The 16019-nt window shown below is 40.2% G+C and overlaps 1 protein-coding gene and 1 long non-coding RNA gene across 2 annotated transcripts in view; one reads left to right on the forward strand and one right to left on the reverse strand.

Moving 5' to 3' along the window:
- The window catches only part of NLK (nemo like kinase), a 141888-nt gene extending 135235 nt beyond the window's left edge, over positions 1–6653 (forward strand). The window contains exons 8-11 of the mRNA XM_001368457.5: positions 1066–1152; positions 2204–2402; positions 3263–3356; positions 4801–6653. Of these exons, the coding sequence (XP_001368494.2) occupies positions 1066–1152; positions 2204–2402; positions 3263–3356; positions 4801–4855 (435 nt within the window). The 3' untranslated portion in view covers positions 4856–6653. The remainder of the gene's footprint in view (positions 1–1065; positions 1153–2203; positions 2403–3262; positions 3357–4800) is intronic.
- The window catches only part of LOC130457536 (uncharacterized), a 32809-nt gene extending 16795 nt beyond the window's left edge, over positions 1–16014 (reverse strand). Inside the window, exon 1 of the long non-coding RNA XR_008916825.1 lies at positions 15909–16014. This is a non-coding gene — a long non-coding RNA (uncharacterized LOC130457536). The remainder of the gene's footprint in view (positions 1–15908) is intronic.
- Between the last annotated feature and the right edge of the window lie 5 nt (positions 16015–16019).

The raw sequence follows: 16019 nt of genomic DNA on the forward strand, positions 1-16019 counted from the left end.
TGTTGAGAGAGGAAGCCAAGAACCTCTGCACTGAGATTCCTAAGATGACTGCATAAGTATCGGAAGATGAGCATTTTACTTAACTAGAGCCTCACGGGGGTATGATGACCCAAAAAGCCAAGCCAATCTTAAAATAGATTAATAGGATGTAGTGAATCTACTCTAAGACTCACTTGGCTCTTTTGGCCATCATATCCCCATATAGCTCTGTTTGCAGAGGAGGGTACCCTCAGAGAATAGGGCAGGAGGAGGGTCTTCTACTAGATAAGGAGTTGTCACCTTACTCTCAAGAATGCAAAACTAAGATCAGTCATTGGAGGCTGTTAAAGGAAGTTGCTTTCAGTTCAAAATTAGAATTATTTAACAATCAGAATTCTTTGATAGTAGGGAATGGGCTGCTTCAAGGGGTAGAGTGAGTTCCTCATCACAAAAGTATTTAAAAAGAAATTAAATACTTTAATCACTTGTTAGCTGTCACGAAAGGGATTTTGTACAGATGCCAAAGGTTTGGAATTGATGAATTATGAGATCTCTAGTGGTAAGACTGTAGATGATCCAGGAAGACATTGAGGGAATTTGGAGTCAATAAGAGTAAGAACACACTCTCAGGAATTTGTTTTGCTAGTGTGTGATATTTTCAGTAGCATTTTTAGAAACTCTGCAATCATATCATATACTACATTGTTCCAAATGTTTACTTGTATATGTTGTCCAATTTTTAAAAGTTCTTTCCATTCCCTAGACATATTTGCTTTTCTTTGCAATAGCTTTTAAAAGAACATAGAACTCTGGGCAATATTTACAGAATTCATTTTCATTGTCCCTGGGTTTATGATGACTTGTGTTCTGGCCCTGCCTTGAAACACTTCAATTTAAAATCCATTCCCTGAGGTGAGCAACAGTTGTTTGGCTTTGCAATCTTAGTTAATGGGAAAAGGCGAACTCCCTTTCAAGTTCAGACTCGGTGTCTTTTACCTAGGTGTTTATCGTGTCAGAAATTGATTTTACTCAGTAGATATTTAAACAATGACCTCCTTAAATACTTGACATTCTTCTCTTTCTCAGCCATCTCTTCCTGTACTCTATACACTGTCTAGCCAAGCAACACATGAAGCTGTTCATCTCCTTTGCAGGATGTTGGTCTTTGATCCAGTAAGTAATGTTGGGTTGTTGGGGGGTTTTTTAAATAATATTTTAATTTTTTTTTCCTTTTAAAAGACTCGCCCTGGTTTGGCCAAGATGCCAATAGTGGATTAACCTTTTTTAAGCATCTATTTCCAGCCCAGCAGGCATTTTGACCCCTGACCATATAAACACTGGGTTTTTAATAATGGTGCTGGTCAGTTCCAGGGACTAAAGGTAAAAAGTTAGGCACCACATTATCTCTTGTCCCTCTCAGAAACCATAACCAAATGTATGACACCATCTTAACTTTGATTAGCTATAGACCTAAGAAAGGTCATTTGAAAAGATTCATCATCTTGTTGCATATTTTATCTATTTGATGTTAGGATAGTGCCTTCCTAAATGCCATACCATTTCTAGACTTGTCTTTTATTTTAAATATATAAGCAAGACTTGTAATTTGTTGTTTACTGGGTTGGCTTTTTAAATGCTGAAAAAATGTTTCAGAGGCCCCTCTTCCCCTGGACCTTAAAAATGGATGCATTTCTTCCCTTGTTCAGAGTGTCGTTATATTTAATGTTGTGGCTTTTTCAACCTCAAAGTAGCATAAAGCCAAGGGCACAGACTTAACTTCTACAAAATGCCTCCATTGTTCTGAAGTAGCCAAGAAGGGCCTTCAAAACGAACATCAAAATGTTCCTTAGAAAGCCTCCCCCACCCCTGGCTACATTCATTACAAGTGCCATATTTGGGGAATGGTGGCCTATTATCTCATATGTTGCAAACGGTTCCATTTCAGACAGTCGGGTGCATTGTAATTTTTGGCAACGACATCAATGAGAGATGAGACTTTTCATATCCTGAGAATATAAATTCAAGGTGGTACCATGGCAGCAAGGGAGGGCTAGCCTTGCTATCTTCATTCCGAGTCAGAGGCTCCCTCTAGTGGTGTGCTTTCCACTTGTCAATTCAGGTTTTACCTTTTACCCTGGAATAAATTCTTAAATGATAGAAGACAGTCATGTCTACGTAACAGAGATACTGATCAACGTGCCCTTCTCTCCCATCTTGATTTCAGTCCAAAAGAATATCTGCTAAGGACGCCTTAGCCCACCCCTACCTAGATGAAGGGCGGTTGCGATACCACACCTGTATGTGTAAATGTTGTTTTTCCACCTCCACTGGAAGAGTTTATACCAGTGACTTTGAACCCATCACCAATCCCAAATTTGATGACACTTTTGAGAAGAATCTCAGTTCTGTTCGACAGGTAAAAGGTGAGTGTACCAGACCCAGCGAGTGAGGTACATACTCCATTCTGTAGCCCAGTGCGAGGGCCAGGCCCCACGCCTACAGCTTTGCCAAGAACCCAAGCAGAGCAGCGCTTTGTGCCACAAAAGGTATAAAGATTAACTGGGCACCTCCAGGGTAAGGGAAAAATGTTTGAGGCAGGCACTCATTTTCAAGCATGACTTCCTGTGGGAGTGACTCAAGTCAAACTAGTGAAATCTTGGCCTGCTCAGTTCAACTGAGTCTTAGCATGAAAAGCAGACAATTTAAAATATATAATATTCACGTGATTAGGAAAGGAGAGAGGAGAAATTTCTCATATAAATCCTTCATGTAAATTCCCTAACTTGGGGAGGGAGGAGGGTCAGCCAGCAGAATATTTATCTCCTTGTTGCTAAAAGGGGCAGCCCTTAAGATGACTGGATTCCAAGCCGTGTAGATTAAAAGTGTGAAGTTATACTTGGAACAATTAGGTATCCAGCAGAGATGGAAAAATCTGGATACATCAGGGACTCAGCTAGTAATTTAGATCTGGCCTGAAGCACCACACCAGCTGGATCTTTAAAGTGATATTCAAAGCCACAGGAAGAGTTTACCCACAAGGTGTCTCCTTGCAGCATCCTCCCAAGTTTGGAGATAGCTCGCCTCACTTCCATGCCAGTGTTCTCAGTCCCTGTGGTGCTTATCAGATGGGCCCCAGAAAAGCAGCAGGATTCTCCCTCTTAGATGACTGGCAATTCTCACCGAAGCTGTAGAAAGCATCGGTTTGGCTTTGGCTTGGCTGCAGCCAAGAATTCCAAGCTTCTATGAACTGGCAGAGATTATGTGATCTGTGTTTGCTCCACAGAAATTATTCATCAGTTCATTTTGGAACAGCAGAAAGGAAACCGAGTGCCTCTCTGCATCAACCCTCAATCTGCTGCTTTTAAGAGCTTCATTAGGTATGTGGTCCTCATTTCTTTTACTCCAAGTGATATATGGGCCTTTAGTTGGAATTAAAGATGCTTTTATGATGCAAAGTTATTTTAGCATTCTTCTTAATTTGGATCAAGGGTAAGAATTATATTTTATTTAATGAGTAACCAAAAAGTTTATTAAAAGCTTTGCATTTAAGCTGAAATATGGAAAGAATTAAAGTTTTAGTTCTCATTGCTATCTTCACACTAGGCTTCAGTTCAGAATTAGATAACTGCACTGTGTGGTTCTCTAAGATGGAAAGCCTGCTCCTGCAAAGAGCTCACCTTCCTCCTGAGGGTCAGATATTGCCTTCAGTTGGATATTCCTGAGCTCCAAACACTGCATGTCACTGAAACCTTACTGCAGATTTAAGATGTTAAAGGCTAGAGACACATGATGTCTCCATACTTCTCTTTGATGATAGGCCAAAGAAAAGTTTTCCCCCACTGCTAAGATAGCCATTCTATTCAAATAACCCTTTGAAGCCCAAAGCTCAAGTGAATTCACTGAGCAAAGTATGGCAAGAGTGAGATTATCTCTAAAGTCTCTCTTCTCTCTCCTCTTTCTATTTCTGGGTCTGATAAATGTATCTATTTCTCCTATTTCTTCTACTTACCTCTTCCCACCATCCAAGTGAGTTCACTGAGCAAAGTAGATGGCAAGAGTAAGCTTAGTTCCAAGGGTCTCTCTTCTCTCCCTGGCTCTTCTCCTCTCTAATGAATTTGCTTCATCCCATTTCCTCTACTTACCTCTTCACATCATCCTCTTTTAACTGGACCCAAAATATATCCATTCTATTTATTAAGTAAACATCTTTTTTCATGTCCATAAATTTTTAAATGTCTGTCTTTTTGGACAAAAACAAAATCCAAAACAAAGTTATTTTTACTTCCAGATCCTTGAACAAGGTTCTATGAGAGAAACTAAATAAGAATCCATCTCTGGTTTTAAGGAGCTAACAGAATACACATAAAAAATATCAGTACAGGGCAGGAGACAAGCAATACCCAAGTTAAACATAGAATAATTGGCTCTGTTGCTCATCTGGCCCTTAGCAAAAGAAACTTCCCCATGCTTTCACCTTGGGTTAGACTGATCAAACCAGGAAACATTTCAGAAGCCCAACATATGAATTGTGAAGGTCAGGTTTTAAATTTACCTTTTCTGATCCTTAGAAGGATACATCTTCTATGCCCAACCCCTAATCCCCTTCCCCCATTAGTTTTAGATTCTTGAAATGCACATTTCTGATAAATATAACTTTTAAGGATGACAAGAATAACAAAGAAATTGAAAACCAGAACAGTGTCTACATTTTTGCTGTTTTTAAGGAGGGGGATAAGAGAAGGGGAGGACAGAAGAAAATATTTCCAGATTGGCAGTGCTGATTTTTGCTCTGCTGATTGTGTCCACTTTGCTTTGCTTTAGTTCCACTGTTGCCCAGCCATCTGAGATGCCGCCATCTCCACTGGTCTGGGAGTGACCAGGGAAGATACTTACTGTACTACTGAAGATGTAGCTTTCCACTGGAGCCTGGGCTTTGCAATTCTGGAGGTTAATCATGCTTGTACTGTAATTTTACTAATGAAGTTTTAAATTAACAACCACTACTTGTATGATATGAATAATATTTAGAAATGTTACTAGACTTTTAATCTTGTAAAGTGGTTGTGCTTTTAGAAGAAAAATATTTCACCCAGAGTTGCACATGTTTTATGAATTCTAGTGCAGCTGTTATGGCTCACCTCAGAACAAATCAAGAATTGAACCAAATTTGGGACAGTTGTTTTGGTTCTGTGTTGTTTTTGTTTTTGTTTTTATTTTTTTAATTGAAGTGAGATTGTACACACAAAAAGGACAGTCATACATTTTTATATTTGAGCCATTCCTGAAGATTGGGGGTTTTCTAAAACTAAGAAATACAGTGAACTTGACTGCGACCAATCATGAAGCCACATCAACTGGCACCTGACTGTGGCTACACCAGTTTGGGAAGGGAGGGTTAGGGAGGGGGAGGGGCATGCCACCTGATGATCAAAATCCTATAAATAGCTTCTCCTTAGAGCTGTGATGGTGACGTGTGCTGTTCTCAAATCAACTGTTGTGGGTAGAGAAGAATGAGTTTGTGACTAGGCGAGACTAAACTTCTGTTTTCCTTACCCAGTATATATATATATAAATATATATATATATAATATAAATATATATATATTTAATCTATTTTTATTAGAAGTTTTTCTGCTCTTTCTTACATAAAAGACCCCCCCCCAAGCATGCATCTTTCATGTATGTAAATAATTCCATTTCTGGGTTAATTTCAAAAGTACCCCCAACATTGCTGTATAGCGATAAACTAGCTTGCACATTTTAGGTCTGTGAAATTTTGTGAGACTTTTCCTGCACTGGACAGTTTAAAAAAAAAAAATTAAAAAGACAAAAACATTAAAAAAATTTTTTAAATGCCACAAAAAAACCACAACAGCCCATAGGGAATTCTGTTGATTGTGTTTGTGTCCTTAGGCAAAGCTGTGGGAGTCTTGAAATGTCCCAGTAGTCAATAACTTATTCCTTTTTTTCTGTTGGAACACTGAATTCTTCTGTGCATATGTATATATGAACACAAACTGAAGGCCTCTACCTCCTGGAGTCAGACAACTTGGCTTGTTGACCTCCACATGCTGATGATGATGATGATGATGATGATTATTTTTTTTAAGTTCAGTGTGGAGACTTGAAACTTGAATGTCCCTTCCAACTTTTATATTTAAAAAAAAATAAAACAAGACAAGAACATTGAAGACTGTTTTTCACCTGTACAAGGAATACTAATGGATCGTCTTAAAATTGGTCTGGGGAAAAAACCTTGGTGTGTGTTATGGATAATTAACTGTTAAAGTTATTGTAAGTTATCTGTATTTAGCAGAGTATTTTCATCTTGAGTGATCTAAGCTGAATCTGGAAACTATTAGTAAGTTATGTTTGGAAGTTTTAACTTCAATGAAGTAATTAATCGCTGTGAAAGAGACAAACATTGAACTACTAAACAAAGATGGTGCGATATCTTTGTTTTTTTATGAGGCTCCTGAGAATCGACCCAACTGAAGCATTTCAATTCACTTGAATGAAAAACGTATTTAGTTACCAAAAGAGCCCAAGAAGACACTGGTATAAAAGGTACAATCTCAGAGGTTGGTCAGTTAACGTGGCACACTTGCTGGTCACTTTGTACAATGTAGACTTGAAGTACGGTGGTGAAAACATTAAATGTGACGTGTGAAAAAGCAGGGGCCCAGTTTGATTTACTTCCCATTCCTCCCTTTCCTTCCAGTTAGGGTTACAGTCTAACTTCAGAGCATTTGGAGACGTTCTTCTTTGGATAACACAACTTTTTCCTGTCAAACTAACCAGACAGTGCCTTAGGGATTCCTGCATTGTTGAGGCTAGAGGCTATCTTAGCTTGTCTAAACTTTTAGGGAGGAGGAAGCTGAGGCTCAGCAAGCTGACTTGCCCGAGTCCCATAGCTCACTAGTGGCACAGTGGCATTCCCCAGCCTGGAGCTCAGGTTCCCTCCTCAGCCCCAGACAGGTCCAGTGCACTTCCCTTTACACTAGTCAGAAATGGGCAAAATCAGTCAGAGAAAATCATTCTGTTTTCTTCTGGGTTTTGATAAGACATAAAGATGAATGATAGCATTTCCCTCAGGTCAAACTTGTTAGACAGACATCTCCTTTGTACACAACATTCCTTTTTCATGCCCTAAAAAACCAAAGCTTCAACAAAGTCAGTTTTGGACAAAAATTTGAAGAGATATTTGGAGGGAAATATATGTGACACCCGGAACCTAAAACTCATCTTCACTCACTCCTACTTACACGCACGCACGCACATGCACAGGCACTTGCACACGCACATGGTGGCTAGACACAAACAATCCCACTTGGACCAATCTGCTTATCATACTAAAGATTCTGGTACCTTATCATTTGTTTAAATCAAGAGCCTGAGTGAATGAACAGCTTAGATAAAGAACGCAAAAGAATTCTGGGGGAGGGGGAGGGAACCACTTGGAGCAATGAAGTCTTTGCTAGTCTAACTTGAACGATTTTTTTTTTATTCTAGAAAAACATAAAATAATTGGTATTTATTAAACTCCTATTGCTATATAAGTTATGAACCACTTTTTAGATTAGGAAACACTCAAGTGGCTTGATATTGAGGCAAGACTTGAACTCCCAAACCAGTTCCTTAGAAGCCCCCACTTTTATTTAGCACCACAATCCCTTCTTAAAGATAAAGATCCTAATTGCTGAGGATCTCTTCTGGTTCTAAAGCCTTCTTCCACTTCATCTTAAGGGCTAACAAAGATTCTTGGGATCATCTGTTTTCATGTGGGTGTTGACTCTAGGTGCATTAAACTCCCGTGGACCTGGTTCTTAGCTAAGGGGCCGATTCTTTTTTCTTAGCTTACTAGTATCTAAAATGAGGAAACTGGCTGCTCTCCATAAGATGGTAACTAGAACCCTCCAGACCCTCAACTACACTTCCCTTTGGCTATCTCCCTCACAAGAGAAGCTGTGTCACTTCGCTTTGGAGCCTGTGCCCTGATGCCATTTTGTCCTGATTGCCAAGACACCCCCCCCCATCAATATATCTAGTCTACCACCTGACCATACTTCATCCCAGCCACCCCCTTCTTGCTCTGGGAATGGCACTTATGTCAACATTCCCATTACTTCCAGATAGGGCATATCGATCAACTGTCCTATGACTTTACTCCCCATCCCAGACTATAATAAATTCTTTCATAGTACTCATTACCATTACACTTTGGGGCAAAATGTTTGGATATAACTACAAAAACAAAATTGTTCTTGCTTTCAAGAAGCTTTTGTCCTAAGGGAGATACATATTCATGGATAAATGAGGGAGATGCCCAAAATCAGTTCACTGTGGTTTAGTCATGGGAAGAGGTGACTAATATGGAAGGGCAATCAAGAAAGGCCGAGAGTCAGGCATAAAGTCATGGAGGCAGGAGATGGTATGTCATGTGCAAGGGCCAACAAGTAGATCAGTTTTGATGGAGACAAAGTAGAAGTAATCCTGTAAAGACAAGCTAGTACCAGATAGCATTGTAAATGCACGTTTTGGTTTTATCCTAGAGATAACAGGGATCTTTTTGAGCAGGGGAGTAAGATCTTTAAACGTTGGGGCTTTGGGGGCTAGCCTTCTAATTTAATTGGTCTAGGAAACTCCAATGAGAAAACCCTTTCTGCCAAGGCAAATCTGCAGATCAGCATCTGCTCTGAGTGCCCAGAGTTACATGGGATTCATCAAGAGTGTGATGCCTGCTTTTCACAATTTTTTTTAAACCCTCACCTTTGGTCTTAGAATCAATACCAAGTATCAGCTCCGAGACAGAAGAACAGTATGGGCTAGGTAATTAGGGTTCAGTGACTTGTCCAGGGTCACATGGCTGAGAAGTGACTGAGGCCAGAGTTGGACCTAGGCGTGTGTATGTGTACATATATATCCAGAGATATGCCAACTCTCAGGGTAGTAGCTGTGGGGCAGATAGTCTAAAGACAAGAGACACTGGATTCAGGATGACTCATGGTAACCTCCTGAACCAGAACGGTTATAGTATGAGGCAAAGAGAAGAGGTGGATGTAAGAAATTATGGAGGCAGAAACCTTGGCAACTAATTGGATATAGGAGCTGGAGGACAGAGAGAACAAGAAGTCTAGGGCAGAGATTACTAACATTTTTTGTATCATGGATCACTTTGGCAGTCTGGTGAAATCTATAAAAGAATAAAATAAAACACATAGTATTAGAAATGAAATCATTACTTGAAAAAGTTGCCAAAATATTTTCTTAAAACAAGTTCATGACCTCCAGGTTAAGAACCACTGATTTGGGGGGCTTCTAAGTTGTGAACTCGGGTGGCTTTGAAGAATGGTAGTACCTTTTACAGAAAAAGAAATGTCAGAGGAGGAGTCAGTTTAAGGGGAAGATCACGAGTTAGGTTTGGATATGTTGGGTTTGAGATGCCTATAAGATATCCAAAGGAGCTATCCAACAGACAATTAGAAACGCAAAGTTCCTCTGCAGAAAAAAGACAGTTGAACCTATGGGAATTAATGTCTGAAGGGAAGAGGAGTACCCTGGAGTATATATCTCTACATAGGGAGCAGAACGTGGTGATGCTGCTGCAAAGAGGACTAAGAAGAATTGTAAGAAAACTATGACACCAGTGCCACAAAAACCCAAAGGGAAAGAATAATCATGGGAGAATAACAGGTTCCCTTCTATAATTCCCTGAAGGACACCAAGCTTGGCCTAATGACTGTAGAAAAGTATGGGGCCCCTCTGTGGCCCCTTATCCTGTCTTCTTAATTAGCTAACCAGAAATGTGGTAAATTCATCCTTTCCTCAAGCCACACAATGGTTTGCCAATATGCACATTTTTTATTAATACCATATTTGCTTTGACGGCAGAATCCTATGCTAGCTTAGAGTCACCCACTGGTAGTAAATGGCAAACCAAATCTAGGTCTTCTGTACCATGCAGCCCTCGAGCCTTGGTCATAACTTTAGACAAATCATAGAAAGGTGAGGGAGTAGTAGATGCTTCTAACATGGCACTGGTTCCCTCCCTTTCCAAGCACTGGGATTACTATGGACAAAGCAGTAAGCTAAGAGCTGCAGAAGATGCTGCCAGGATAAATAAGACTTGGTCTGTCATCTCAATAAACAGTGCTGTATGTTGAGTTTTTGTCTCCATTTTAAAGTTCGTAAATGTTTGCTACTCCAAAGGCTAAAGTTCAAAATCATGAGATCAGGTTGACCAGATGCCTAGAAAGTCAACAGTAAGAAAACAATTTCCTTTCATCTCTAAAAACAAATAGATCCAAGATTATTAATGAAGAGTATTATTGACTAAATGGACACAGCTCAACCGGCTATATTTGAGGCTGACAGAAGCTTGCTTTTTGTTAATAATTGAATAATGTTCAGATTCAGAGGTGTGAAACCACCTGCTGACTTTATAGCAGCAGTACCTTTCCCAATCTTATCAGCCACTTAAAATTTTCCACTGGTAACAAGAAATGTGATAAATGGTACCTGTATTTCTCCTTTGATTAACTATTTTTAAACTTGCAGATTTAATTCCCTTTCAGACTCACATCTGCCTCTTAACTCCTATGTAACCTTGGGTAAATCAAGGTCTGTTTCATGCTATTTCACCATCTGCAGACTAGGGGACTGAAGGAGTAAAACTATTCATTATCTTTAAATTCTCCAAGCTCTAAAACCGCCCATGACTCTACCTCCTTCAGTATCATTTCAGGATAAATATAAGGAAAAGGACACAACTAGGCTTCAGGAGACCTGGATCCTAATCCCAGCTCTATAACTCTTTGGCTCTGCTGGCTGGAAAAATGTCCTTTTGAGTCTCCACCTCTTCCTGCAAAATGCAGAAATATGACTCTGGACAGATATACTTTATTCAAAAGAGAATGGTTCAGTAAAGAGAGGTAGCATAGAGTAACACCACATTATGAAAATGTATGTGAGGAAATGAATTTGTCAATGAAGGTGAATGAAGGCCTAAGGGATGCAAGTTTGTCATGATAGTATGCCACAGACCACCTGAACAGAAGGAATAAATAGATAAGTCGGGGAAACAGCTCTTAAGCCTAGCACAAAAGGCTTGAGTCACTGGAGACTTCAGTTATCTAGACACTAGATGCTTGTTCCTAGAGCTCTCTGCCAAAAGGATTATATGTAATAATGTTTTTTATCCTAGTGATAAATTCATCTCTCAAAAGCTGAAGGAACCACGGGAGGTCCTAGGTTCAAATCTGGCCTCAGACACTTCCCAGCTGTGTGACCCTGGGCAAGTCACTTGACCCCCATTGCCTAGCCCTTACCACTCTTCTGCCTTGGAACCAATACATAGTATTGATTCCAAGATGGAAGGTAAGGGTTTTAAAAAAAAAAAGCTGAAGGAACCAACAAGATCAAAAAAGAGCCACTGAGTCTAGAGCCAGAGGATGTGGGTTCAAATTCCATCTATTATCTGTGGGAACATAGGTAATCACTTGAACTTCTTTTGGGATTTTTATCCTTCATCTATAAAATGAAGGGTTTGGAACAAAAGGTCTCTATAGACCTTTCCAGCTCTAAATCTAAATACGGCTTATGAAACTGTTAGAATGTAATAACTGGTACATTAAAAGCCTGTCACTCTCCCTCAATGAGAGACCGGAAAAAAAAAAAAGAATAAAGCATATATTCTGAAATGAACCAGTATAGAATTAAAACTAGAACCATAATATATGCTACAATAATGTAAATAAAAATAATCCCCCCCAAAAAAATCTAAATACAATGAACAATATTGAATCCAGAAGCTACATGCAGAATGCAGCAGGCAGAAAAGGACTTGGGTGCTAGTATTTGTACTGGTTGCTTTTATTCAGATTTTTGTAACAAGGATTTTAGGTAGGAGAGGGACCCAGGGAGAGGAAGGGAGTGGTATGAGGGAAAACACTGTAATGTCTTTATAAAAGTCATTAGTAAAAATTATAATAATGTTTTCTCCAGGAGGCAAGAGCTATGAATCCCAAAATCTCGCCCTGAAAGCATTCAAGCTGTAGACAAATATACAGTCTTACTATTTTTATTCGAGAGCCTTTATCTCAAATAAACTTGAACTCTCTCTTCTGTAGAGCACAGGATAGACAAATAATTCTAAATTGAGGCAACACTGGAAAACATTAGATGATAAATATAAAGAATTCTGAGAAATTTGCGAACTTGTGTGAATTGATAAGTGAAATAAGCAGATACAAGAGAGCACATTAAACAATAACTATAATAATGTAAAAGAAAATACTTTTTTAAAATTTCAGGACTGATCAATGCAGTTACTAATTCCAACTTTAGGGGCCTGATTGGGTAAATTACAACCTCTCCAAGCCTCAAGTAAAATGAAGGGATTAGATTGGTCTCTCAGGTCCCTGCCAGCTTTCAATCCATTATTCTGTTCTTTAGCATGTCATTCATGTGTAGGCTTTTTTTGGCAAGTCTTCTAACCTCTTTAAACCCAATTTCCAACCTCCATCTCCAGACTTGTTTCTGTATTGCTCTTTGCACAAGCTGTTCCCCAAGCCAGAAATGCATTCTCTCCTTGCCAGTTCCTCTTGGAATTTCCAGCTTTCTTCAAGGCTTGGCTCAAGAAGGCTTCTCCCTCAAGAGACTTTTCCTGAATCCTCCAGTTGTTTCTGGACTGGTTTTAGTTACTGTATTTCAGTAACTGGCCCATTTCCACCAATTACTTTATTTTTATTTACATATGTGTATATGCCATTGTTCTGTTATAGTTTGATTAATTCTAGCCCTGAGCATTTGGAATATAATCTGAGGGCAGGGAGCATGGTATCCCCAAGCTCCAGCACTGAGCTAACCCCTAAAAGATAGCTGAGGGAAGGGGGTGCCCAGGAGATAAGAAAAGAGGGCACTTCAGACTTGGGTAACCACCTGTCTGCTTAAGACTAGCCACAGAAGCAGGAGGCAGCCAAAACTTTAACTCTGCAATGAGTTCTCTGAAGATGACAGATTTTCTCACTTCTAGATCTTCATGACTATTTAGGAATTCCTGGGCAGCTGGTTGGCACAGTGCACTGAAGCTGGAATCAGGAAGACAGAAATTCAAATCCAGCCTCAGATACTGAACTGTGTGACCCTGGGCCAGTCACTTAACCTGTTTGCCTCAGTTTCCTCATCTGTAAAATAGCACTTATTTCCCAAGGTTTTTGAGGATCAAATGAGTTAGCATATATAGTAGGTGCCATGTAAAGAAATTAACTATTGTTATTATATGAAGTACATTTGAAAAAAGCTAAAGATATTTAGCCTGGACACTTGGGAGAAACATGATTTTGGTTGCCTAGTAGTTGAAGATTTGTCATTACAAATTATTTATCTGTCTAGTGATATAGACAGTGCTCCTGAGTTCTGAGAAGCACACTAGGAAGGCCTAGACTAGTGATGGCAAACCTTTTAGAGACTATGTGCCACCATGCCCTGCCTCCCCACTAGAGATTGTTTGTGCCTCCCTCTCTTCTCCCCCACCACCTTACCCCACACAGGGGAAGAAGGAAGCACTCTTATTGGGCTGCTGAGCAGAGAGACAGGTAAAGCGGAAAAAATGTCCTCTATGCCCTCTTTGGCACCATGGGGCCTAGACTGAACAGGGACCATTGAGTGAAAATTACATGGAGATGGATTTAAATTCAATATAAGGAAAGACAAAAAAGGACTCCTGTACAAAAACATTCACAACAGCTATTTTTGCAGTGGCAACATAAGAAGAAATAGATGAAAAAGTTCTGCATGTGAATGTGATAGAATATGACTGCACTGTAAAAAAGGAAGGGGGATGGTTTCAGGAAGGGTTGTATAAATGATACAAAATGAGGTGAGCAGAACCAGGAGAAAAAGAAACAACTTTGAAAGACTTAAGAACTCAGGTATATGAAGGGACAATCCATGATTTCAGAGGACCATGGTGAAACATGTTGCCATCCCCCTGACAAGGAGCTGATGGACTTAAGAGCACTGACTGAGACATGTACATTGGAATTTTGTCTTACTTGACTTTCCATATTTGTTGCAACAGCTTTGTCCTTTTTTTTTTGGCAGTTGGTGAAGATAGGAGAGTGGGCAGATTTTGGTTGAGAAAAGGGAAATTTTCTTTAAAAGAAAAAAAAATTAATAGAGGAAAGAAAGAAGCATTTATTGCTTACTATGTCCCAGGCCCTGCACTGTTCTTATAAATATTATCTCATTTCATCCTCATCCCAGTCCTAACAAGTAGGTGCTATCCCCTTTTTTACAGTGGAGGAAAATGAGGCAGATGAGGTTAAATTACTTGCCCAGCTAGTTTCTGACAATGAATTTGAACTCTGGTCCTCCTGACTCCAAGATTAATGAGGTATCCACTGTACAACCTAGCTACCCCAAATACTGACTCATTTGATTCTCACAACAACCCTTAGAGGTAAGTGCTATTATATACAGTACTCCCACTTTAGAGATGGTTAACCTGAGGAAAGTAGCAGTTAAATGATTTGCCCAGTTAAGAAGCTAGTTAAGTGGGCTAAGCTGGATTTGAACCAAGGTCTTTCTGCCTCCAGATCTAGCACTACATCCACTATGCCTCCTAGCAGCCTAGCTAATAAAGTCATAAGAACTTTCTAACAATTAAGAGTTATCCAAAAACGGAATCCAGGAGTAGTGGGTCTCCCATTTGAAAAGGACCCATTAATCAGGAATGTTGAAAGCATTCATGATTGAGTATGGGGTTGGATTATGTCCAATGAGGTTCATGCCAACTCAGTATTTGTACATCTTGGTGTGAATTTAAGTCAATCTGTTCCATCTCCCACAGAGTGTTTGCATTCTAAGTCTTATCTCTAATTGTAAAGTAATGGTTTTTGGACCCAGTTAAAAGAATATCAAATAGCCCTTACGGAAAGGAAGTGTTTGGTAAGAGGGGTGGAGAAAGCCAGAAGAGGAGAGTGACTTCGAAGAAGCAACTTCTGTCATACTTCGAGGAAAAAGATGGTTGAAATTCCACTAGGATCTTGTTAAATGCGACTTGGGTAAACAACTACATGGACAATGGCCACTGGACTGCAAAGCCTGTGGCAAATTGCAATGGTGTAGATCTTCCTGTTATTTTTTTAGAGTGAAATTTTACTAAAATGAAAATCAAGGGTGGCCTTGAGATGTCACAAAAGGACAATATATAGGCTGTTTGTGTGTGGTGTGATGTGATGTGATGATGTCTGTGGGGAGAGAAATGAAAGGCACCCTTGGTTGGCAGACCGCCCCAGTTCTCTTCACCCCACCAATTCCACTTCAAGACCAGACAAATGAACCATCTCCGTTTTTAAAGGCCTGCTGCCCCGCTGCAACTCAACAGTAATTATAACATGTATATAAGGCTTTAGTGCTTTCCTCACAATAATAATATCACACTTAAATTGAACTTCGGTGTTTTCCTCACAAGTTTGGGGTAGTTAACTCAAGTTACATGCTTCCAAGGCCACCACCATCCCAAATCAATTCTACTGAACATTATTAAACATCGATTAAATGAAAAGCACCTCAGGAGCAAAGTCCCAGACCTGGAGGTGCTTACAAACTAAGAAGGAGCTCAAATGTGCCATAGTGGCCAGAGTGGGCCTCTCCCCACCCCCATCCAAGTCCTCTACGCCCGACCTCCGGTCTCAGAATACGGATAACTCCACCGGCAGGAGAGCAGGGACCCAGGGGCTCTTAGTGGTGGCGAGTAGGAACCCCCAGGAGGCACGCCCCTTTCTCGACCCGTTTCCTCCCCTGAAAATGAGGGGGGTCCCTTCCCGTCCCACCCTACAATGACTGAAGGCAATGCTATGGGCGGAGAAACCTAACAGAGATAAGGGAGGTAAGGACTGGCCTCACTCTGGAAAACAAAGGCCTACCCCGTCGTCCCGTCAGCCTACAGGGCCGGACCAGGCCAAACCGGCTCAGGCTTCAATGCCCTACGCGCGCGCTCGCGTCGTCTAACCATCTGATCTGAAGACCCCTCCTCT

The sequence above is a fragment of the Monodelphis domestica genome, chromosome 2, assembly GCF_027887165.1.
Source record: "Monodelphis domestica isolate mMonDom1 chromosome 2, mMonDom1.pri, whole genome shotgun sequence".
NCBI classification, from domain to species: Eukaryota; Metazoa; Chordata; class Mammalia; order Didelphimorphia; family Didelphidae; genus Monodelphis; species Monodelphis domestica.